The sequence below is a fragment of the Nasonia vitripennis genome, chromosome 2 (genome assembly GCF_009193385.2).
Source record: "Nasonia vitripennis strain AsymCx chromosome 2, Nvit_psr_1.1, whole genome shotgun sequence".
NCBI classification, from domain to species: Eukaryota; Metazoa; Arthropoda; class Insecta; order Hymenoptera; family Pteromalidae; genus Nasonia; species Nasonia vitripennis.
The window spans coordinates 9,035,737-9,058,024 of record NC_045758.1 but is presented as its reverse complement, the minus strand read 5'-3'; the positions used below and the strand labels follow the sequence as shown (position 1 = coordinate 9,058,024).

The following is a 22,288-nucleotide window of genomic DNA, read 5'->3' as shown; positions in this document are numbered from 1 at the left end:
TTTTATTAAATTATTTTCACGAGACGAAATAAATAAATTTGCTTTCTCTATAGTTCCAGGCCCTCCCGCCGGTATTAAAGCCTTAGCGCTCTCGTCGGACTCGATATTAGTTTCGTGGCTTCCACCCTTACAACCGAACGGCCGAGTTTCGAAATACACGGTTTATTTCAGAGAAGCCGGATCCAGCAGGCACAATACCTATACGATACACGAACCCCCGACGTCGTCATCCGATACGCTGACGAAAGAATTACGGGATTTCAATGAAAGGTATGCGAAACTATTTTTTTCCCGTGAGTAATCGCTTTCAGAATAATCTGACTTTTGGATACTTCAAGGCAACTTTATGAATTTTGGGTCACGGCGTCAACGACACCCGGAGAAGGTGGTGCTAGTATTGTCGTTTCTCAGAAAACGGATTCGAAAGGTAATGCAGGTAATTAATGGTCCCTCTCTTCAGCAAGTTCGTCGATATAACAGTAACGAGTCTCAGCGGTTTAAACGAGAAAATTTTATTCCAGCCCCGGCTAGAGTGGCCTCGTTCTCACAAGTTCTGAGAAAGCCGATAAAGTCGTCGGTTACGCTATCCTGTATCGTCGTGGGTAATCCAACACCTAGGCCGCTGTGGACCTATAAAAACAGTCAAGTCACTAAGGACAAACATCACGAGATCACCTCAGATGGGCATTTAAGAATTCACAGTAAGTTTTTTTTTATTATATTGACATATAAAGAATTTTCATTTCGACAATACATTGATATTGGCTTTTCATTTTTCGCAGCACTAGAGCAGTCGGTTGCTGGCAACTATACCTGCTCAGCGAGTAATACATATGGAGATGATTCGATAATTTACACGTTAATTGTTGTTATGCCACCGAGAGCGCCTACTTTAGAATTACAATACACTACGACCGACAGCATAAAGCTTTTTTGGAATCACCCGGACAATGGTGGAGCCAATATTCAAGGTTTGACTCGATAACTCGACACATCAATTATAGCCAGTGAGGTGAGAATTTCACTGATCAAGTTTGAACTTTTTGTAGGTTACGTGCTGAGCTATAAGAAAGACAAGAGTGGCTGGGAAGAAATCGCTTTATCGCCGGAGCATACGGAGTACACATTAACTGGCTTGAAATGCGGCTCGTCGTATGTCGCTCACTTGACGGCTCAGAATCGAGTGGGCACTGGGGATCCTAGTCCACTGATAAGCGCTATCACAAAGGGAACAGGTATATAATATAATTAACAGTCCAACTTCCACCTCAGTTATAATCCATATGCTAAGAGTATCGTTTATTATCATCTCAATTATTCGCGAACAGCGTTGTAAAAACTTTAGGACCTACAAAACTTCCCCGAACTGAGCATAAAAAATTAACTACCTACTGTAATTTGTTTCAGCGCCGTTGGTGCCTAAAGAGCGTGATATAATAATAGCCAACGCCACGTCTGTGCGACTGTATCTCTTAAATTGGCCAAACGGTGATTGTCCGATTGAGTACTACACTGTTGAATTTCGGAAAAAAGTCGGCGCGGAACAGTGGAATCTCGTGACTAGCCAAGCCACCGATAACATCATCATACGGGATCTGAAACCCGCGACTTGGTACAGTCTGAGGCTAACGGCGCATAACGATGCTGGCTCGACGCAAGCCCTCATGGACTTTGCCACGACGACTTTGAGCGGAGTTAGTATCGGACCCATTAACGATCTCGTCATGGACGAGGACTCGATGAGATCGGCCTCGAGTTACAAAGCTCTCTACGTCGCCATACCACTTGTCTGCACCATCATACTCATCGTATCGGCTGTTGTAGTTGGCTATGTCATGCTCAAACGCAATGGAAGGTTGGTTTTTCTTATTCTTCGGTTGATCGACGGTAGAATTCTCGTAGGATTCGAACGAGCGGAAAAAGTATATCTGTCGGTTTTAAGAATATTTTATTGCAGGGGCAACTACTTGGGAGACATTCTGCCCGGTCAGCAACAAACTGGCCTGGGTCTGAATCCTCAACATCAGCCACACCATCACCTGTCGAGCTGCATGTCGACTGTTCAACTGAAGTCCACGGCTGAACGAGACAACAGAAGAAATCACCAAGTCTACACGAGTTCGCCGGTGAAGCAAGATAATCATAAACCTCCCGTGGATCATGGTTCGGGTAAGATCAAATTTTCCTCGCTTTTAAAAGCTTCGTAATTCACAAAAAAAAGGTTTTATATTCTAAAGTAACGCCGGGAATGCCTTTAGAAATGTACGAAATCAGTCCGTACGCAACATTTAGCGTGCCCGGCCGTGAAAATCGATCCGTCACCACTGCCACACTGGACTACACGATGCAGTTCAAGACATTCGGTCACCTGGAGAACGAGGACATCAATACGATCGACTACGAACGATCGAGCGTCGATTTCGAAAGGTGAAGCTCACCGGATCGATTCCTCGCACGACATTATTCCCCTTGATTTGTTAAAATAAAAGAATAAACTCTGATATGATTTAGATCGAAAACACCAAGATGGCACAAGCAACGTTACTTTCCGAGCATCGCCGAGGCCGAGAGCAAGATGAGAAACAATCGTCAGGGTTCCGGCAGCGACACTTCCGGCAGTCCGTGCGGAGAATGTGCTGGGCCTAGTTACAGGGTTCCCGTGAAATCGTGCAGAGGTAATGCCGTATACGCAAGTTTTGTTTGACATCACATAGGCAACGAATAATTATTATCGATAGAAAGATTCTTTCTTCCTTTTTTTATTTGTTCGTTAACTTTTGTTGATCGAACAATCCTCTGTTACATTAATCTGCCAAGTGAATTTTTATTTCTAAACGAAAACAAAAATACGACAGATGTATTTTCGCGTGGTGTGGAGTCGAGCACTGAATCTAACAACGAAGGCTCGCCATCTCTGGGAAGACGTCGCAACCGTCAGCCCAGCGGCCGGTCCACTCGAAGGTAGCCAAGGTTTGTTTGCTTTCACATAGCACTCACAGTCCCATTATCGATCTCGAGTTTTGCTCTTCTTGAGATGTATAACATAGTTTGAATAAGTCATCTTTTTTCTTGCCATATACATTTATTTCGCTTAAATTTTTAAGCACGTTTCTCAGTTACGACTCACCGTTCATTATAATTATAATTATATATATATATATAAGATTATGATTTTATTTGAAAGGTAATACTAACGAACGAGAGATTGAGCGTAGTTGGAATGATGTATATACATATACATTTTAGTTAGTAAATATATGTGTCAGTCTATAGAAGAGTAGTGATGGTATTTTATGAAAATGAGATTGCATAATGAACGCACATCGATGGGAAAATAAGCCAGATTGATGAGCACGTATCTCTCGTGTTTTGCTTTCTGTTCTCGTGTGGCTGGACCCGGCAGTTCTGTGGAGGACATGACGCTGCTGCCGCCGAGCGGCTTCAGCGACAGCCGCGAATTGATCGAGGAGGAGTGCAGCGAGAGGGATCGCGACAATCGCGAATGGCACGGGCAGTCCATCGGTACTCGTCATGGAGGCAGCCTCGGCCGGCTTCCCATCGAGGCTGTAGAGACCATGCTTGCTAGGTAAAGATCTATCATATTTCTGAGAGATTGCACTTATCTACATACACGCGTAACTATACGAATTCACTTTCAAAAATTTGCACAGGCATCAACAGCGTAAGGAACAGGAGAGACAAGAATTCACGATACATGTATGATCAATCCTTCAGATAATATTTCTCAAAAATTTTTCAAACTGTCTTCTCTCGACAACGATAAAAAGAATAGAATACGATTCGTTAAAGGTGCTGTCAGTGCTGAAAGATGCTAAAATAGAGTCTTTGTAAATATCTGCGCTGACTCTACTACAAAACACGCTGTGTCAAATCGATCACCGATGAACTGCCTCGCATGTGTATGTGAACGGACGGAAAGCCTCACCAGCTCTCGCGATATTTTATCATTATTTTTTTAAACAATCATGTCGATTGTCCCGTTACATCAGTATAATCTTCTACAATTTTTCAAAAATTTCGAACCACTTTGTACAGTTGAATTTTACACACTGAATACGAAATATGGGGCTTTCGGTATTTACATTTTCGGTAAGCAAATATGATCATTTATCAAGGAAATCAGTCAAAAGTAAAGCAGTCCTCACAAATCAATACAAATAGTAATAAATAAAATAATAATTAAAAGAAGTATAATAATGATAATGGATGACGACGATATTACACATGCCAAAGTTATGAGAATCTTAAGCGTGCTATATACAACTGCCAAAATTGTCATCGAGCGAATTCCATCACCGACTGCTTCGCCCGATATTGAAGACTATTATTACGATGATCCTTTCTATAATTGCTATTGTGACTCGTCAGACGAGTCTTCTGATATTAAATAAAATAATTGTTATACTTATATATTAAACATGCGTTTTCGATAAAAAGAAAAAATATTTATAGCTTGTTTCCCACAAGGTACAAGCGCGAGCTTGACTCAGCGAATTTTCGTTTTTCTACATTAAATTGATTGAAATTTCTTATCGACTTTGATATGAAATTTATTGTAGCTTTAGGCTATTTTCACGTTTTGTATATACGAGCCACGACAAAAATGTCTCACACTGTAAAGATCTAAGTTGTAAAAAAGGAACATTTATAATACTGCGGATTTGCAAGATTTTACACACCAAAAGAAAACGTCCCTTCGATGTATGATTTCTTACATTTTTCGCGTTCGAAAGATTTTTAACGTCGTATACCAATCCTTTAAGTATGATTCTTTTCTACTAAGTAATTTGATATGAATTGTAGAGAAATGAGCGAATGTGTTAGTAAAAAATTCAAGTGAGTATAAGAAACGTCGTTGTACAAAAATTCATTATAAATAAATCTTTTAAAAGTTTAAAATACTTTGCGTTGCCTCAAATTCTTTCGTTCGAATGTTTCCAAAAGTATGTCGGTTATCCTACGAAAATACTTTCGTTTCTTCCTCGAAAGACAGATTGTTACGAAATCGTTGCGCGAATTTCCGGCTAAGAAAACAGCGTTTCACTTCTGCACGCGAATCTGACGTCGACACGATGAAATGAAATAATTCTCTTTTTTAATCCACAAAATCACGATTTTTTTCGAAGAGGCGCATCAAGACGGTTGACGTCAAGGTCACAGTCAATCCCCCTGTATAAAAAGTCCATTTCCAGCACCCCTCGCATCCGAAAGTCAATGGGCTATGAAAGGGGCCGACGATCGTGTCGAGCTAAATTTAAAAGCCAGCCATTACATTATAGCTTCGATGACGCGCCTCTCTGTACAGCCTGAGCTTATTCGGGCTACACACGCTTGCCTCCTAAAAAAAGGAAATCAAAGCGTGCGCGCGATTACAGCCATCGCGCGATATTATAGCCTGTGCTCCTCGTGAATGACGTATTTCAAAGTTGCGAGCCCATCGTGGCTGTCGTAATTCGCGTTGAGTGACGAGGAGCTATATGTATAGCACATGCAGGACGCGATAGACAGATAGACAGACAGACGGAAGGCTATTGCGAGAGAGGGTGAGTGCGAGAGGGGTATAATATCGATCAAACTGGCACCTTAGCAGCACCAGAGCGGCGAGAGCGCACGACTCTGGCGGAAGACCGCGAGAAGGCCGCGCGGAAACATCGGCAGTCATGGACGCGTGTTTCGCCGCATTCGACAAGGATCAGGACGGCTTCCTGTCGATCGTCGAGTTCGAGCTTATTTGCAAGGCGCTCTTCAGAAACGACCGGGGCAAGGTTTACGCCCTCGAGGAAGACCGGCTGAGGGACATCTTCGGGGTATTCGATACAGATGGTAATGGGCTGATCGACAGGAAGGAATTCGAGGTACGTGCGGTGCGCGCAGGTTTCCAAGTATTATGCGGATGTAATTTTTGGCAAGTACGCGCACGACGGAATTTCTGATTCGTATACACAAGTCTTAATGTGTACGAAAGTATTGACTTACGGCTGATTTATACATAGAAATAGAAATGGCGATGATAATATAGATATGAGCGGTGTTTAGAACAAGGTTTGATGTGTGCCAATTACGCCGAGAAATTGATTCGCATTATCTATATATCCTGTGCTCTGACATTGAAATCTATGCTAGCGCAACGTTGCATCGTTTCGAACTTAATTCTAATGTCTTTCTTTTTAAACAATGAATTGCTTGAAAAGTATATTACTTCGAATTATCTTGAAAATCGGGCTTCAAAGTTCGAAATTAAAGATTGATGTACACGCGGCTTGAAGTAAACATCGGTGTAGCTACGCAAAAATTACACTTGCATTTCAAAACAAATGACGTATGCCCTCGTATCGAGCACCTACTCGTTAGACATACGTATGATTTTACCGTGACGTGTGTGTAACAAGTTTCTCGCGCACGATAACCCGTATACCGATGTCGTTTTATCGACGTCTTCCATCGATCCGTAATTTCCGCTAAGGGAAATGTGGATAACAGCAAAAATTACAATCTTTATCTCTGTGTTATATATATATATACTAATGCATTGTCATTAATTTAATCTATTCCAAGTAATATTAGTCACGGTCGTCTCTCGGTATCATAGTATTTAAAGTTAGATTTTTCATTTAAAAATTGTTTAAAATTGCATTGCCAATCACGATAATAACAGATTCTCGGGAACTCTAGTTAAAAAAAAGTATAACAAATAGTTTCTAGAATGAAGAAAGCAGGCGCACATCGTAGATGTATCGCGTAGTTTATGCGCGGAAAGTAGAACGAAGCCGAGTATGGTCAGACAGGGGTATATAGAGAAAATATTATCATAGAATAGAATAGCGAGTGGAGCGATTCCTGTAAAGATATGGGGTGAAATTTATACGACAGATATGCTGGAACCGATGGATCAAGGTGTGCACGAGACCGAAGAGCGCCTTCCTCGTCGTCGACGTGCAAAACGACTTTATTTCCGGCTCGCTGAATATAAAAAAGTGTGCCGCACGCCACGACGGCTCGGAAGTTATCGAACCCATAAACAAACTTCTGGACACGGTGCCGTTCGACGCGGTATTTTACTCCCTCGACTGGCATCCCGTGGATCACGTGTCCTTCATCGATAATCTGCATTTACGGTAGGTCCGCCGCCACCGGCTAATCTATGACATTAATATTACAGCAGCTCGATTTTCTCGATGCGCAGAGAGCTCGACGAATCGAGCGGCATCCGCAAGGACGAGGCCCGAGTCTACGACACGGTCACGTTCAAGGGCCCGCCTATGCTGAAGCAGCGACTCTGGCCTCGACACTGCGTGCAGGACACGTGGGGCGCGGAGCTGCACAAGGACCTGAAGATCGTCGAGCGAGGCGTCAAGGTCTACAAGGGCACGAACCCCGAGGTCGACTCCTACTCCGTCTTCTGGGACAACAAGAAGCTCACGGAAACGACGCTGTCGTCGCAGCTGCAGGAGAAAGGCGCCACCGACATCTACGTCTGCGGCGTGGCTTACGACGTCTGCGTCGGGGCGACCGCCATCGACGCCCTCACCAGTGGCTATCGTACCATCCTAGTAGACGACTGCAGCAGAGGCGTCGATCTCGTCGACATCGAGAAGACCAAGGCGCAGGTCATCTCTGACAATGGGGTCATCATCACGTCCAGCCAGGTCATGGCTATGGTCGAGGGTAGAGACCGGAGGCCCGAGCTGGGCTACAAACTCGCCATGGAGATCGAGAAGGGAAAGAGAAGCAAGTCGGATATTAAGAACAAGATCGTAGATTGAAGCGCCCGGTTGTTATCAGTTTTATTCTTTCTTTTCCTTATTTCGAAGCTTCGTCAGATTGATTAGAGAGATTCCTTACGACTGAGCGAGCGTAGTTTGATAAGTGGCTTTTAGCTTGCCGTTGCAATGAAATATAGATTGCGAGATAACGAATTGAACGAGTATAAGTATAAGATGCGAGTGCGACTATCGAGTGTGTCTAATCGAGGTGCACGACGAGAAATTTTCAACGTACTCGTGAATGAATGTACGTAAATAATGTTGTTATATACTGCTATATTTCATGTAAATATGAAGTTTTAGAAAAGAAGTTGTAAATTTACAGAGTTTATGAATAAAGATTTATCTTTAGAAATCCTTCTCCTATGTACTTTTCGTTAGTAAGCGTAGATTCGTTATGTCGATAAAGCAGGATTCCTCATCCCCGAGAGATAAGTGACTGATGCATGGAAGAGTAAATTTTCTCTAAAATTCGTTTAATGTTTAACAATACTTTTGTATTATTTACAGCTAACAATTGTTCGTAAATAATAATAAAATAGAGATAACTGTAGCGATGATCACGATTACGAGATAATGAGAATGATAATGATGACTGAGTTTGTAATGTTTGCAGTAGCACATTGTTGCATCTAGCTCTAAACAAGGTATACAACAGTTTTTTCATAAATATTTTACAAATCGATACGGCTATTAGAATACTCTAACGTTTGTAATACAACATAATCACTGGATTGCATTATAGTTTCAAACTTACGTATCTTTTAAATAAACTTACATACACGTCGATTGCAGAGTAATAAAAAAAATTGTCGATCTCATTGAGGTTTTGACGATTCGATGCAGGATGTACAACTGTAGCAATTGACGGAGATAACACTACATCAATTAAGACTCGAGAATGTAGTAAGCTGAGATGCTAACTTGGATGGTATGCCGCCTTTTGGTTTAACTTCTTCCGCCTCTTCATCAGGCATCATTTTGTCGGCGACGTGCTTATAAATCCTGCCATCATCTCCGACGTAGAAAGTTGAGAAGCCGTCATACCAGCTGAGATTGAAAGAATTTTATGATCAAATTTGTTTCGTTTAATGGAGGGTAAGTATTGCTCATATTATTTACCATTCCTGCTCTTTGAATGCTTCTCGGATTTTCCAAATTTTGAATTTCCAAAACGAAAACAAAACTTTTATCCCATTTATACCGTTTATACGCCAACGTACTCTGATAGTGTTATCTTGAGTGTGCATCGTTATTTTCAAAACATCCATCTTAACATAGGCATATTTGATATGTCCTATTGTTCTCAGAAAAGCCATTTGTTTGACATAGTTATATATACCCCTACAGTCAACATTATCGACCTTGTGAGTATAATACGTTATTGAGTAAATTTTTCATTTTATAGAAGATATCTCTAACCTGGTAACTGTTCCTCTGATGTTATTGACAAACTCAATTTCTGAATGGTAGATTGTATAATCAAGTGATTTTGTGAAAAAACCAGGAAGCTGAAAGTTTAAAAATATGCATGTCAATGGATTTCCAGTTAAGTCTTAAGATTTTTAAATGTAAACAAGTGCAACCTACATCGACACTCAAGGTCTGGTAAATATGCTCGAGATTCTTGTTTTCCGGTTTTTTAGCTTCACCCTTATCAGTCGATGATTTAACTAAACTTTCTTGTTCAAGCGAAGAAAGAGAGCTCTTCGGTACAGTTGAAAAACTGACTTTGGTTTGATCTTTGGTACATGTACCCATAACTGTCGAGCCCATTATCATAGGATCTGCATACGTCCAGCTTTGATCATGATCAATGACTGGCACTTGGCTCTCATATGTTTTCAGGTGGTTGGATAAGACTAGCGGATCCCTTGAGGATGTCACGTAAGAAACCTGATTAATATCCTGGGGTAGCGATTCGTAGGTTTGATGACTGGCAACGGTGTGTATGCCATTTTCACTGTTGATATTGTCAATACCATAGGCATCGAGCAAGCTATTGATATGTACATAAGTTGACTGATGAGGGTGTGCTCCGTTCGACGGTTCCCCAGACCAATTTGACAGTTTGGAGTCTTCCCTGGTGTCGTTAGTGGTTGTGGTAACTGCTACGTTGGATCCCAGAAACTGAAATAAAACGCAGACTTTAGTTGCGAAATATGAGATAAACAAATCGATCTCTAGTGCTCAAAAGGAGATGACAAAGGCGAGCGAGAGAGGTGTTAAAGCTTCATTCGAACCTCCTAATTTTTCATTATGTAAGAGGAATTATTGGGATTCTACCGATCGGTCGGACGCCGCGTTTGCACGATAAATTAGCAGTCGCTCCGAACTCGAATCGCAAACACTTACGTGCGAAGGAAAAATCCAAAGACGTCGCTAAACGTTGTAACGAAGTGAGATTGAGTAAGGACAGCTTACCTCGTTCAAAAAAGTCGACGTCGAGACGGGATTCACGTGTTTCGGCAATTGCCGGCTGCTGCTGTACCTTCGCGAAGCACATCCTTGCGCGCTCGCGACGAACGTAGGAACATATCTGCTACCGTTTGAAATGCTTCTTATGCAGAGGGACATCTTCTATCGATTCTACTTCTTGTCGCCCCGAGAGAACGGGAGATTCTCTCTTCTCGAAATGTCGCGGATTTATATTGTTGCTATTGTACACTACTATTTTCGTATGTCGTGTGAGCGGAGTGAGACAGCTGACCAGCAGCAGCGCCCAAGATCAACCGGGTCCCGAAGTAAGTCTGATCCACCGTAATTTTGAGGTTAGGTCGGCCGACTATTATTGCGCCGTACTTGCCGCCGCGGCTAAAGTTGGCGCTGTGCTCGGCCAATCGCGGACGGATGGAGGCGAGCCGCGAAATTCGAAACTAATTAAGAGGCTCTGTATACATGTGTAGAGGCGATCACATGCTTCCGACATATTCGTTTGCATGTCGTCAATGACTGCGCGTTGATGATTATAGTTGCGTCATGCTGGTTAGCGAATGTCCTTAAGTCTAGTTTTAGATCAGTTTTGGCTGATTGTTGAGTGTTAGAAATGTATTGGTGAGTATAAACATTCTCTATAATCTTACCTTCGTTATATATCGAAGCAAAGGATGCGATTGTACAATAAACGTTTCGGTGGATATGTATAGATTCAGCATAAAATCTTTTATTTCTCATCATTTCATCGGAACAATAAATTCTCGTTACAAGCATATCATCTTTTTCTTTGCATCTTGCCGCAGTACAATATACACTATGTGTATTATAATATATATATGTATATGTATATATGTATGTAACCAATAAACAACAAGTAATAAAATAATGTCTCTGTAAAATCTGTATTCTCTCTAGTCGTTCTATAACAGACACATCAGTTTTGTTTGTTTATCTTCGTTTTGGCGCCCATCCTCCCATCTCGCGTGCCCCAACGTCGCACATGTGTATTATACACACACATATAATATATAACATCTCTCTCTCTCTCTCTCTCTCTCTCTCATAGTATATAGTGTATTTCCTTGTAAAATTATGTCCAAAGCCTTTCTCCTCCGCGCACAAACGCCGTATAACAACGCGTATCTCGTGTAGGACCAAGCGGTGTACGTATTATATCACGACGACAATAAATGATCGGTATAGTAAAGGTATATATCGGTATCGTATCGGTATCGTTGTATACACGTCTGTTGTTGTTGTCATATAGCGTCATATATAGCGTTGTCATATATTTCTAGTCGAAGGCGGCGGCCGTTGGCGCCACCTCGAGAAGCACTTGAAGAAAAGCGTTTACTCCTTCTGCAAAAGAGAAATCGGTATCTTCATCCGAGCAAACCTGCAGCATACTAGATGAAAAATGTAATACATCGGAGACTCACCCATAAACTTTGGAACGTATCCGTACTTGACGAACGGGAGGTAGAAGAGCATACCGGCGGCGATGAAGCCGGCCGCGTAGAGGTACTCGATCTGCGGCTTCTCGATGATCGGCGCGACGATCAGGTAGATCGAGATGAGCAGCACGAGGACCGGTATGAGCAGGGGACACCTGTAGGGCCTCGGGTGGTTCGGCCGAGTGCGCCGCATGACCAGCAGGGCGAGCATCGCGCCGCCGTAGAATATCCAGGCGGTGAAGGAGAAGAAGTCGATGAGCGAGTCTATGCTGCCGGACAGCACCATGGCACCGGCCACCAGCGAGTGGAAGATCAGACCGGGTGCCGGGGTGAAGCGGCGCACGTGCACGTAGCTCAGACAGTCCATGAGGTGGCCCTGACGGGACGCAGCGAAGCAGAGTCGCCCGGCGGCGAAGAGCGTACCGTTGGCCGAGCCGAAGGTGCTCACCGCCACCGATAACGGCATCAGCCAGGCCATCGCGCCGAGGATCCGGTTGCCGAAGGTCTGCAGGCAGAGCAACGGCGCTGTGTTGTTTAAATCTCGCATTTGTCTCTCTTTCTCGTTGCGATCCTCACATAATTTTTTTCCTTGCGTTAAAATTCTCTGGGACTATAGTTTTTTTTTGTTGTTATGGTTGCAAAGTGAATGATGTGTGCAGGATATGATGCGTGTAGAGAGTTTCCTCCTTTATGCATGTATGTTGTACAGAGAGAGAGAGAGAATAGCGAGAAGCTGATGAATGAACGGACTACGGAAGTTGGAAAATTATACTGAGAATTTCACAAGTTGTACTGGGCACAACCCGAAGCTTCGTTTCGTCAAGGGGGTTCGAACTAGCCACTTGACAATTCAAACGTTCGAACCACCTTGGACGCCTGTTATTGCAGCTACAAAAGAACGTACTACGAACATTTTGGCAAACTGTGCTATATAAGCTCTCGATGCTAAATCGATATATCTATAACAGCTACTGAGAAACTTGCAAAATCTTAGATCTACGAGTTATTAAGTACTCATAACCGTGTCAACGAGCTATTCGCGGCATTGTCAAGATTTTCAAACTCTTCGACAATGATGTGCTAGCATGAACTGTATATAGATCTAAAGTTTCAGATGTAGGGCGAGAAAGGTGAAAACAAATGACAATAATGTGCACCTCTTGTACAGCGTTTTGTTATATATGCATTCGTTCAAAATGATAAGTAATAAATTAATGATGTAACGCAGCTGAGTGTGTCTTGGAGGTAAAGCTAAAATCTTGTATCGCATATGTAATATGTATACTAAATAAGTCAATTATACTTTGAGAAGAAACGAAGAAGAGAGAATAATATATTCAAAAAATTGTGTTTCCATAACGTCACATTACAATGATTAAACTTACTTGTCATCTACCATTTCCATCAGTAATATCAGAAAACGATAGGTGTACCCAAGTATCGTTCAAATGGAATCTACTCGAGAAAAAAAACTATCGCTTAGTTCGGATAAAAGCGAGAACTATCTGATGTATACTCGGATGCGCATCTCTCTTGGTAGATCGATTACACTTTTAATTGCACTCAATTGCATGATCTTTCAAAAAACATCTACCACTGTTATCCAGATAGTTCTAGCTTTTGGTACATAATATTATAATTTTTGAGAAAAAAAAATATATACATAGAATTCCTGCGTACGTGAATCAAATAAAATCAAACAAGCTCATTTCATCAAACCAACGGAATGCTTAACTTCATTCGTGGTGTATCTTTTTCTGCCAAACGAATTACATCTGGTGCAATTAATGTCGGCTGTCGAGCGCAAATTTAGCCAGACTCGATATAGACTTTATACAAGAACAGGACTCTACTGCAGAAGAAAGAAGGAAATTGCATCGACTCTTTGAAATAACAATAGACAAAGTGACTTAGATCGTTAACCAAATTCAAGTTGAAAAGAGAAGAGAAAAAACGGCAACTTACGACGGCAACGGCTTCGCTGTCGATCATCTCGATCGGCGACATGACCGCCAGATAGGAGACGTTGATGAGAGCGTAGCAGAGGGTGACCAGAGGTATACCGATCATGATGGACCTCGGCAGGTTCTTGGAGGGATCCTTGATCTCCTCGGTGACGTAGTTGAGGTTGTTCCATCCGTCGTAGGCCCAGAGGCCGGTGTAGAAGGCGGTGGCCAGTTTGCCGATGTTGAAGACGGCCTTGACCGTCTCGCCCTGGGACTCCTCGATGTTGCGGAACGGCTGGTGCAGGTGCTGCGTGTTGCCCTGTATAAGCTTGTAACTTCCGCCGGCGACGATGACGAGGATGGCGATGAGCTTGCCGGCGGTGAAGGCGTTCTGGACCCCCGTGGCGAGGTTCACGCTGTAGCAGTTGACCAAGAGGATGAGGACGATGGCCAGGAGGGCGACGAGCTTGACCACCTGGGGGGGCGGGTCGCACTCCTCGGCGAAGGCCTCGGCCGCGTACTGGGCGAACGACAGGCAGATTATGGCCATCTGCGAGGGCTTGAGCACGAGGGTCGAGACCCAGGAGAAGAGGAAGGCCGGCGGTGCGCCGAACGCGTCCATGAAGTAGGCGTACTCGGCGCCGCTGCTCGTGTTCATCGTGCCGAGCTCCGCGTAGGCCAGGGCGCCGCAGAGGCTCAGCAGGCCGCAGCCCGTCCACACGATGAAGCTCATGCCAACGCTGCCGGTTCGTACCTGCGACAATTAAACTTGCTGAATGAATGCATTTTAAACCAGACGTCCGCAGTAGAAAAAGTCGAGCACGGCCGGCCATACAGGAGAATTTGTACGGAATTTCGAATCCTCGATTCGGCTGACTGCCTCACTTGCGACACTTGTCGTGTCCATCGTCGCGAGCTTGCAAGCACAGCGGAACGCCTGGCTCCGCGCCAGTATCGAAAGATGCGTTTATAAAGAAGCGACTATATGTATAATAGACTATATACTCACCAAGAGACCGGAAGGCGATACGAAAATTCCCGAGCCGATCATAGTCCCGACGATTAGAGCCACCCCACTGACGAGTCCCACCCGTCTCTTGAGGTGAACAGGGTCGTCCTTCTCTGGGTCCTGCCCCTCCAGCCCTCGGCACCCTCCACTCCCGTCTTGGTCATTGCCCAGAGGGCCGCCGCCGAAGTTCGGCTGCTGCTGCTGCTGCTGTTGCTGCTGCTGCTGCTGCTGCTGTTCTTGGAGGAAGCTTGAGGCTGGGCCCTCTTGCTCCTGGCCTGCTTTGGGCCAGCAGTTGTTGCGCATGCGCAGATTGCTGCTCGGCTGTGGCTCTCCTGACGCGACTGACGCTCGTTCGGGTACTGCAGGCTGCTGATTACTGACGCTGACGATGCCTTGAGGGCCTGATTCTGCTCCATGATGTGGGACGGCTGCACGAGAGGTCAACACTGAGTTATGTATCGTTATGTAAGCGAGGGCGGGGGCTATAGGAATAATCGCGCTCTCAATATTTCATCCTCATTAGGTTGGGAGATACGCGAAATTGGGAGACGCAATAGCGCGGCGAAGGTCGCGCTTTTTCATTAGCTATAGCGCAGGACTATAATTCCCGAGTTTCCGCAGTGTACACACACACACACACACGTAGAGCCTGATGAAATAACTCCTACTGCAGCGAGTCGATTGTTCATTTTCCTTATTTGTTCTCTCTAAGCAAACTCAACAAAGTTCACTCCTTCCTCGATCTCTATAAGCTCGCTTGTTTGTGCAGATACAGCCGAGCGACTAATTTCCCGTAAGAAGCGGAACGTCTCTCGTAATCCGATCTGCCCCTCCTCCTCTCGGTCTTATAGAATTTTACGCGATAAAAAAACGCCCACGACTTCTCTTCGACGTCACGTCCAGCTCTACACTCTATAAATACCATCTCGACAAAACAAACGCTCCGCGCGCTTATCCCCGAGAATAACGCCGATACACGTTAATATGCAAGAATCAAAAAACACATAAAGTGGTTGCCGACGAAAATAACGCGCATCGTGTCGCGTCACGCGGCTCTGCTGCAGAGAGAGAGAGAGAGAGAGAGAGAGAGAAGAGCGATAAAGTCGCGTGTGTCATTTCACATGCAGGCTATATAACCGTTGAAGCGTCGGCATTTCGAGTAATAGGCTCGGATTACAATTCGCTCGCGCGAAAGAGCACGTCTGCGCTGCTCGATCGCGCGTTTTTTCGCGAGCTTATATGCGCCGCATTGTGTATTTTTCGTTGATAATGCACGCGCGCGTCGTCCTATATGCTATTATAACTTTCGAGCGAGTATACGCCGGAAAGACATGCATACGAAACGAGGATGGACCGTATACCCGTTGACTGAATATTGATGAGCGGAGAAATATTGTGCGACACGTCGTATAATACAGCTACAGGGCTGTTTTCGTTAGAGAGAAGCGACGTACGGGACGCGCATCAAGCTCTTGCGCAATCGTTGCGCGCACATACGAAGCTATATATAAGTAACACATTGTACGACAAAACGGCTATAAATATGCGCGGTGCAAAGGCCGGCGCGCGTGCATAGTATAGGTTTGTGCAATTGCCGAGCATTGGTCTCTCGATCGATATTTCCTATGTGTGCATAGCTCTTATTCCGCGTTGGCGTACATAACGCCGAGAGCTGTATAGCTAAGAATAATCGACTTTTCTCTCTCTCTCTCTCTCTCTCGAGACTCGAGCTTTTCCCTCGTTAAGCACAAAAGCCAGTTTCTCGAGGAGCGAGAGCGAGAGAGAGAGAGAGAGAGAGAGAATAGATCTCGTGCGAAACGAGCTATTGTGTATTCCGACGAGGAAACGAAGCTATATAGCTTCTCGTTAAAGAAGCGACTGCCACTTTACCGCGATTTATTATCGATCCCACGCGAACGTAAAACGTATAATGCAGAAAGCTCGAACGTACAGCCTTTCAATCAATCGGCCCAATGGGCCGGAGCTCCCGATAACGACTTGTGCAGCCGCGCGTCCCACCCCCGCGATTTTCACGCGTCGAGTAGCGGATCCGCGCCCCTGCGCGCGCATACGTATATACGTTCCTCGTTTGCCAGTCCGTCGGATCGAAGTAGGCGGCGTAGTGGCCCCGCGTCAAGGTCGAGAGCGCGATTTACGCCAGAATAGCCGCCCGCGTCTATAGCGCTTATACGTGCCAGTATAGCGGCTATGGTCTCGTGTCTACTGTCCCCTGTATGGATTTTCACCTACATATCGCGTGTATACTACTGCTATCATCCAGTCGATAATATATACAATGCGCTCGTGTGTCATCGAGGCGCATTGTGTGCCACGCCTCTTTCGCGATGATTTTCCATACTGTGTACCGTATGCGCGAAATAGACTATTCCAATAAGCGGAGACGAGCTTTCATTCGTACGGATTCATTGAGCGGTCTGCGCGTGTGTATATGTTTACAGAGAGATATATGCGAGTTATTTATGCGCGCGGCCGAGTTTGCATCAGCTATATGTGTATATATATATATATATTTATTTTTTCCTACTTGTGTATACTCATCGAAATTCGCTAACGCACGCCTACGTGCTGAAAAGCTCGTCCGCGCGCTGCCAAAAGCTCGCGGCGGACGCGACGCAAGCTCAGCATTGACACGGGACTATAACGAAGCATTGTTAGTAAGTCGCCTCTGAGCAAGTAGGTTAAAAAGTCCGCTAAGCTCGCGGTATGCAACAAGTCGCCGAAAATACGCTCCCTCGCGGCTATTTTTACGCTGTATTAATAAGCTTAACACATGCATATGTCGAGGAAATAAAAAAAGAGGAATCACGTGCGCCGGCGATCCATATCCCATTCATCGGCTCTATTGTAAAATATAGACTGCATCGCGAGCACACAGACAGACCCATTCAGTATCCACGAGATACAGCAACTGCCGGGCGGCTCTTCCCCACGTGAAAAAAAAAAAAAAAAACGGCGTCTCGACGTCCAACTTTCCGCTCCGAGAGCTTGCGGACGAAAGAGGGAATCGAACGTCGGCGAGCACGAGCTGAGTAGCGAGAAGCGAGAGAAAAGTATACAAGTGGGAGCCTAAAAGAGATTTCGATATTCACGCGTTTGGCAGTGCGGAGGCGGCTGTGGAGTGGAGTATTTTTGGAGGACCGCGCGCTCCCATAATCCCGGCTGCTGGATCGTCCGCACTCGTCGCAAGCTGATGCAACTACTGCGCATAGCGTGTAGAATACAGAGCTGCGAGAGGTGTCCGGCGAAAATACCTTGGCTCTCGCCGAGAGAGATTGATCGTCCCTCGTGATAATGAACTTGGCACACGCGCGCGCGCACAGGGTGGAATGTGGGCCGCAAAGCTTTTAGTAGTAGTAGTAGTAGTAGTAGTAGTAGTAGAACGTAGAGCTTACCTCGTTTGAGGGGCGCGACATGCATGACTCTAGAAGGGGCCGACGATAAGGGCGGATCGTTGTAAAACTGCCTCTCATGACACTTTGACGGCTTATCTGTAACGAATAGCGCACTGGCTGCTTGATGCTGCTGCTTCCTCGGATGCCTCGTCGCTGACGAAGTCTCAAGTGTCGGCTGTACGATCCGTTTCTTATTCTCTCTGCGTCGATCGCGACGCACACCTGCTGCTCCCCTGTATCTCCCCTGTCAATTATACACCCGCACGACTGTATACAGGTATACCGATTCGTTCACAAGAGCTTTACGCAAGTGCAGAGCGCTAGTCGAGGGCGAATGTCCACGTGTGCGTGCGAGACGATAGTACGGGGCGAACTAGAGGGCGGGCGGCATATCTTGCGGAGAGAGTTCTCTCTCGTGCGAAATGAAATACGTGCGAGCGGCGTGGATCCCCGGAGCGAACTGCGCTGCTGCGCGAGAACGCGGGTGAGAGAGAGAGAGAGAGAGAGAGAGAGAGAGAGAGAGAGCGGCCGGACGAAGCCGCGCAAGCGCTCGCTCGACCCTCTCTCTCTCTCTCCTTCCTAGCTCCGTCTCGCTTCGACAGCCGCGTATTATATACTTATATATGAAATGAAGGTATATGTCGCGCGTGTAAATATATATATAACCGATAGCGTAGTGCTTTTTCCGTACCGCGCGCGAGCGGTTCTTCCCCCCGAACTCGCGGCTGTGCTTTTACTCCGAGCTTATTCTCTCTCTCTCTCTCTCTCTCTCTCTCTCTCTCTCTCTCTCTCAGGCGCCTCTATTTGTTCGAACGAGATTCGCTTTTTTCCCGTGTGTAAGTAAGTATGAGGAATTTCGCGAGTCCTGCGAGCGTTTGAGGCCAGCCTTCGCCGATGTTAATTGGACCTGCACGTACGGCGTTTCTATTATGCATTGTATGCAGAGCAAGAGAGAGAGAAGAACGCGCAAGTCGGGAGACGCCAAAGTCGCAAGCGCCGCCGGAGATTATAGAATGTCAAACAAAAGACCTTTGCGGAAATAATTGACGCTGACTTTTTACATACCAGCAGACACACACACACACTGTTCTTTTTACAAATCGCTCTTTAGATTCTTAATGATAGTACGAGCTACAATTTTATATCGATTCGGCGAGCATGTGGCGCGTGCCGTAATTGTATGGATTAGACGGTGTTCATTGCATTACATGAGACAGTAGCCAAATTCGTTACATTCTTCCTCGTGTTAAGCCGATACTAAGTAGTGACGGAATGAAGTATAACGTCCACTCCACGTATGTACTTCCCAATTGCGAGAAAAACTTTTCTCCCTTATGTATACATTCATTCTACTTATCGAGATCGTTATTGGTGGAGAAACTTTCATCCCTCTCCGACTGATAAATTGGACGCATGCGTGTACACACTTGACAAAAAGCAGGAGAAGCAACTTTGAAAAATTCTCCTGTGTCATAACGAGATCACGTCGAGTGTGTTAATCGTCGCAAATTCACATAGCCGCTTTATTGATACGCACAAAGTCCCTATATTTTTTAATGTAGCGCAATTGATCGATGAGACTATAACCGCTCGGCGAAGACGCGTTTTATGAGCTTGATTGCTTTAATTGCGCGCGCGCGCGCAGCGCAGCAGCCTCTGAATACCGGAAAAATTTAAGACCGCACTAAAGGATAGCGCTATTGAATTCACATTCGTCGCTATTAGCCGCTTTATACACAAATATATCTCGCAACGAAGATGAACCGCCGCCGAATTCGTTTAGCAGTTGTATAGTCGTGCGCTCTAGATCGTGTTACTTGTGCGTACAATATTTGGCACCGAAAAAATGTAACGAGTCTTCTCGAATTTGTCAATAAAAAAGTAACGATGTAAAAACCTCGCTGTAAGCGCGAACAGTAATATTTACCCTTTTTGGGTGTGGCCTATCGGAAAATGTTCCGCATTAGGTATAGCGCAAATGACGTCAATAGCGTATCTTGAAAATCTGATTTCCATTCACGATGTACAGTTGAGAAGAAAATTCGTCAAACTGATTTTCCGTTACGAATTGCAATTAAATTATAGATGATAAGGCAACTAGATTGCCAACGTCGTATAATAATGTACGCGCATAATTTGCATATGAATTGTAGCTTCACCCTATATAAGTTCATTAAAATGAAAACAACGCTTTCACGATATTGTACAAGGAGAAGGTTTGTAAGCCAATAAATCGATTCTCTTGCTTATATTTCAACCTGATTTATATTAGTTTTCTCGAAAATATAGTTGAAAATATGACAATAAAGTATATAGAAATTTGCCCAGTGATTATTGTATTTGCATCATTGCTCAAAAATTATTATATAAAATGCATATTCTCGATTAAAATGCTAAACGAAATCACCGTTAAATCAATTACAGTAGCAATCACTTGTATAAAAGTTAAATAATCAAATATTTAACAAACCCTTTTAATTACAATACTTTCAATAAATTCCTACGCAAGTACTATGTAAAATGTAAATCTACTTTGTATGGGTGTGCCATTTTGTTCTGTAAATCATAGAGATTTACTTGGGGCAGTGAACTCCCCTCGATTGTTCAGCACATTGTATTGCAGCTGCCATCGAAATACCTACATTATATTGGTAATGTTTTTGAAACAACAATTATACACTTCCATCCAGGACAATCGTCCTTTTAACACTTAATCAACTGTTACACGTGTCTTATAACAATACCATTACAATAGCATCGACTATGGTAGATAAAATGCTGGAGCAAATTCTTCTTTTTAATGCCCACTAATGAAGTAGCGGTAGACGAGTGTTGCGAGAACTCCCAGTGCAATAGGAATCAACCAGGATCTCCAAGAACCACTGCAATTGTGAAGGGTCACATCACCACACAGCAACTAGCATATTTATATATATCGCGATTGAATTTAAATAGAATGAAAGTTCAATAACAATTTAAACAAAGCCTTGTTAACAGCATAATGATATGGATATTAATTTGCTTTCAAAGATTAGAACACTCAGATGAGAAAAATTGGTGTCTTATCAATCAGTCAGTGCATGAAATAAATGCTTGGTTGGGTAACTTCATTACTTTCATTCGTTAGTTCAAGTTTCTTTGCAATATTTTATAAAGTGTTGAATTTCCTAGATGATTTCTTAGGTAAAATTAATAATTGTATAACGTGAAGTCTTATGTAACATGAGGATATTTTTACGATTAAAAGCAATGCTAATTATTAATGCATAAATACCTGGCATCATCATGTCCAGCACTACCACCAGAGGGATACTTGGACTTATCATCGCTGGCTTTCGTTCTTTCCTCCTGTTAAAAATGAAAAATAAATTACAGAATGACATTATATGCTGAAAAATAATGCAATTGAAGGGATTAGAGACTAACCAGTACGATTTCTCCTATTTTATAAGGCTCCATCATCTGTCTGGCATCGGTCGAGTGCCCAACATCTTCAAATTGTTCCGTGGCATCTTTTCCAGCTTGCTCCAAAAGTACCTCTTCACCACCAGGGTGCTAAAAAGTAAACGATTCTGATATTAATTGCTCAAAATAGCATTTAAATGAAGCAACGTGATCGGCTTAAGCATTCGAAATAGGTTATGATTCGAATTTTCCAATTCAAAGTAAACGTTAATTAAAGCAAAGTACCTCGTTCAAAAAATTCGTAACGTCGTAAACACTGTTGTGAATGATCAGCCAAGTTTCCTTACTATCATTGTGTTGGGATACTTCGGCACGGGTAAATAATTTTGGAGCACTCGCTTCGTTCGACGCCATTTCTTTCGAAGTCAAGTCACTTGTGGCGTGTAGCGTGTACGATACCACGCAAACAGTTTTCAGTTTTTTCACGTACCTACAATGAAGCAGCGACCTGTTAGGTTATGTTTGGATTCGAAAGATGGCTTTGTATACGTGTTGCGCACGTCGGTAAATGAAACAACTGTTTTGTTGGCTTTGTGTACCCTATCGCCCTACAATCGACTCGATATGAATTGATTGTTACAAAAAATTCATTGAATTGGTATACAAGTTTACAAAAATTTGAGAGTTTAATCAATATATTTTATTATTTATCACGTGGTCAAGCAGAGACAACGTGATTTATGTAATGAAAACCTTGAACAGATAAGTGAGTCAGTTGCAATTTTTTTCCAAGAAAAAACGTTTTCTGTCTATCATGCTTATTAGAAGGTCTCGGAAGGTC

At 43.9% G+C, this 22,288-nt stretch overlaps 5 protein-coding genes across 7 annotated transcripts in view; 2 read left to right on the top strand and 3 right to left on the bottom strand.

Moving 5' to 3' along the window:
* The window catches only part of LOC100117404 (Down syndrome cell adhesion molecule-like protein Dscam2), an 89,493-nt gene extending 84,573 nt beyond the window's left edge, over positions 1-4,920 (top strand). The window contains 12 exon segments of the mRNA XM_008209770.3: positions 54-270; positions 339-427; positions 522-701; positions 783-971; positions 1,050-1,235; positions 1,408-1,855; positions 1,958-2,169; positions 2,259-2,427; positions 2,512-2,675; positions 2,856-2,961; positions 3,404-3,586; positions 3,672-4,920. Of these exon segments, the coding sequence (XP_008207992.2) occupies positions 54-270; positions 339-427; positions 522-701; positions 783-971; positions 1,050-1,235; positions 1,408-1,855; positions 1,958-2,169; positions 2,259-2,427; positions 2,512-2,675; positions 2,856-2,961; positions 3,404-3,586; positions 3,672-3,723 (2,195 nt within the window). The 3' untranslated portion in view covers positions 3,724-4,920.
* Positions 4,921-4,927: 7 nt separating this feature from the next.
* LOC100117489 (nicotinamidase) lies at positions 4,928-8,448 on the top strand. The gene is made up of 3 exons (XM_001601662.6): positions 4,928-5,876; positions 6,892-7,136; positions 7,205-8,448. Exons 1-3 carry the CDS (start codon positions 5,682-5,684, stop codon positions 7,782-7,784), a joined length of 1,020 nt encoding a protein of 339 aa, XP_001601712.1. The 5' UTR covers positions 4,928-5,681; the 3' UTR covers positions 7,785-8,448.
* Positions 7,781-10,710, bottom strand: LOC100114816. The gene is made up of 5 exons (XM_001602194.6): positions 10,209-10,710; positions 9,375-9,914; positions 9,207-9,295; positions 8,907-9,128; positions 7,781-8,834 (listed from the first exon to the last, which is right to left on the bottom strand). Exons 1-5 carry the CDS (start codon positions 10,359-10,361, stop codon positions 8,669-8,671), a joined length of 1,170 nt encoding a protein of 389 aa, XP_001602244.1. The 5' UTR covers positions 10,362-10,710; the 3' UTR covers positions 7,781-8,668.
* A 215-nt stretch (positions 10,711-10,925) lies between these two features.
* Positions 10,926-18,520, bottom strand: LOC100117529 (b(0,+)-type amino acid transporter 1). Of its 2 annotated transcripts, none has more exons than XM_031923442.2 (5): positions 18,043-18,520; positions 14,630-15,057; positions 13,640-14,374; positions 11,660-12,179; positions 10,926-11,579 (listed from the first exon to the last, which is right to left on the bottom strand). In XM_031923442.2, exons 1-5 carry the CDS (start codon positions 18,065-18,067, stop codon positions 11,515-11,517), a joined length of 1,773 nt encoding a protein of 590 aa, XP_031779302.1. In that variant the 5' UTR covers positions 18,068-18,520; the 3' UTR covers positions 10,926-11,514. The 2 variants fall into 2 exon arrangements, with proteins under 2 accessions (XP_031779302.1, XP_031779301.1); XM_031923441.1 differs by lacking the exon at positions 18,043-18,520 and adding an exon at positions 17,740-17,872.
* A 1,768-nt stretch (positions 18,521-20,288) lies between these two features.
* Positions 20,289-22,207, bottom strand: LOC100117564 (cytochrome b5). Of its 2 annotated transcripts, none has more exons than XM_032596658.1 (5): positions 22,008-22,207; positions 21,733-21,937; positions 21,469-21,597; positions 21,317-21,390; positions 20,289-20,924 (listed from the first exon to the last, which is right to left on the bottom strand). In XM_032596658.1, the coding sequence occupies exons 2-5, from the start codon at positions 21,859-21,861 to the stop codon at positions 20,840-20,842; spliced, it is 417 nt and encodes a 138-aa protein (XP_032452549.1). In that variant the 5' UTR covers positions 21,862-21,937; positions 22,008-22,207; the 3' UTR covers positions 20,289-20,839. The 2 variants fall into 2 exon arrangements, with proteins under 2 accessions (XP_032452549.1, XP_001602324.1); XM_001602274.6 differs by having other exon boundaries at positions 22,047-22,187.
* Positions 22,208-22,288: the final 81 nt, after the last annotated feature.

Excerpts from the sequence above, each read along its gene's own strand:
- LOC100117489 (XM_001601662.6), top strand. The coding sequence starts at position 5,682 with ATGGACGCGTGTTTCGCCGCATTCGACAAGGATCAGGACGGCTTCCTG. Across the intron at positions 5,877-6,891 it reads TCGACAGGAAGGAATTCGAG|ATATGCTGGAACCGATGGAT; the intron begins GTACGTGCGGTG and ends TTTATACGACAG. Across the intron at positions 7,137-7,204 it reads ATCGATAATCTGCATTTACG|AGAGCTCGACGAATCGAGCG; the intron begins GTAGGTCCGCCG and ends CTCGATGCGCAG.
- LOC100114816 (XM_001602194.6), bottom strand. The coding sequence starts at position 10,361 with ATGTCCCTCTGCATAAGAAGCATTTCAAACGGTAGCAGATATGTTCCT. Across the intron at positions 9,296-9,374 it reads ACCAGACCTTGAGTGTCGAT|CTTCCTGGTTTTTTCACAAA; the intron begins GTAGGTTGCACT and ends TTAAACTTTCAG. Across the intron at positions 8,835-8,906 it reads GCATTCAAAGAGCAGGAATG|CTGGTATGACGGCTTCTCAA; the intron begins GTAAATAATATG and ends TTTCAATCTCAG.
- LOC100117529 (XM_031923441.1), bottom strand. The coding sequence starts at position 17,857 with ATGCGCAGTAGTTGCATCAGCTTGCGACGAGTGCGGACGATCCAGCAG. Across the intron at positions 14,375-14,629 it reads TATCGCCTTCCGGTCTCTTG|GTACGAACCGGCAGCGTTGG; the intron begins GTGAGTATATAG and ends TAATTGTCGCAG. Across the intron at positions 12,180-13,639 it reads ACAGCGAAGCCGTTGCCGTC|ACCTTCGGCAACCGGATCCT; the intron begins GTAAGTTGCCGT and ends CTCTGCCTGCAG.
- LOC100117564 (XM_032596658.1), bottom strand. The coding sequence starts at position 21,861 with ATGGCGTCGAACGAAGCGAGTGCTCCAAAATTATTTACCCGTGCCGAA. Across the intron at positions 21,598-21,732 it reads TTACGAATTTTTTGAACGAG|CACCCTGGTGGTGAAGAGGT; the intron begins GTACTTTGCTTT and ends TTTACTTTTTAG. Across the intron at positions 20,925-21,316 it reads GCTGGACATGATGATGCCAG|TGGTTCTTGGAGATCCTGGT; the intron begins GTATTTATGCAT and ends TCACAATTGCAG.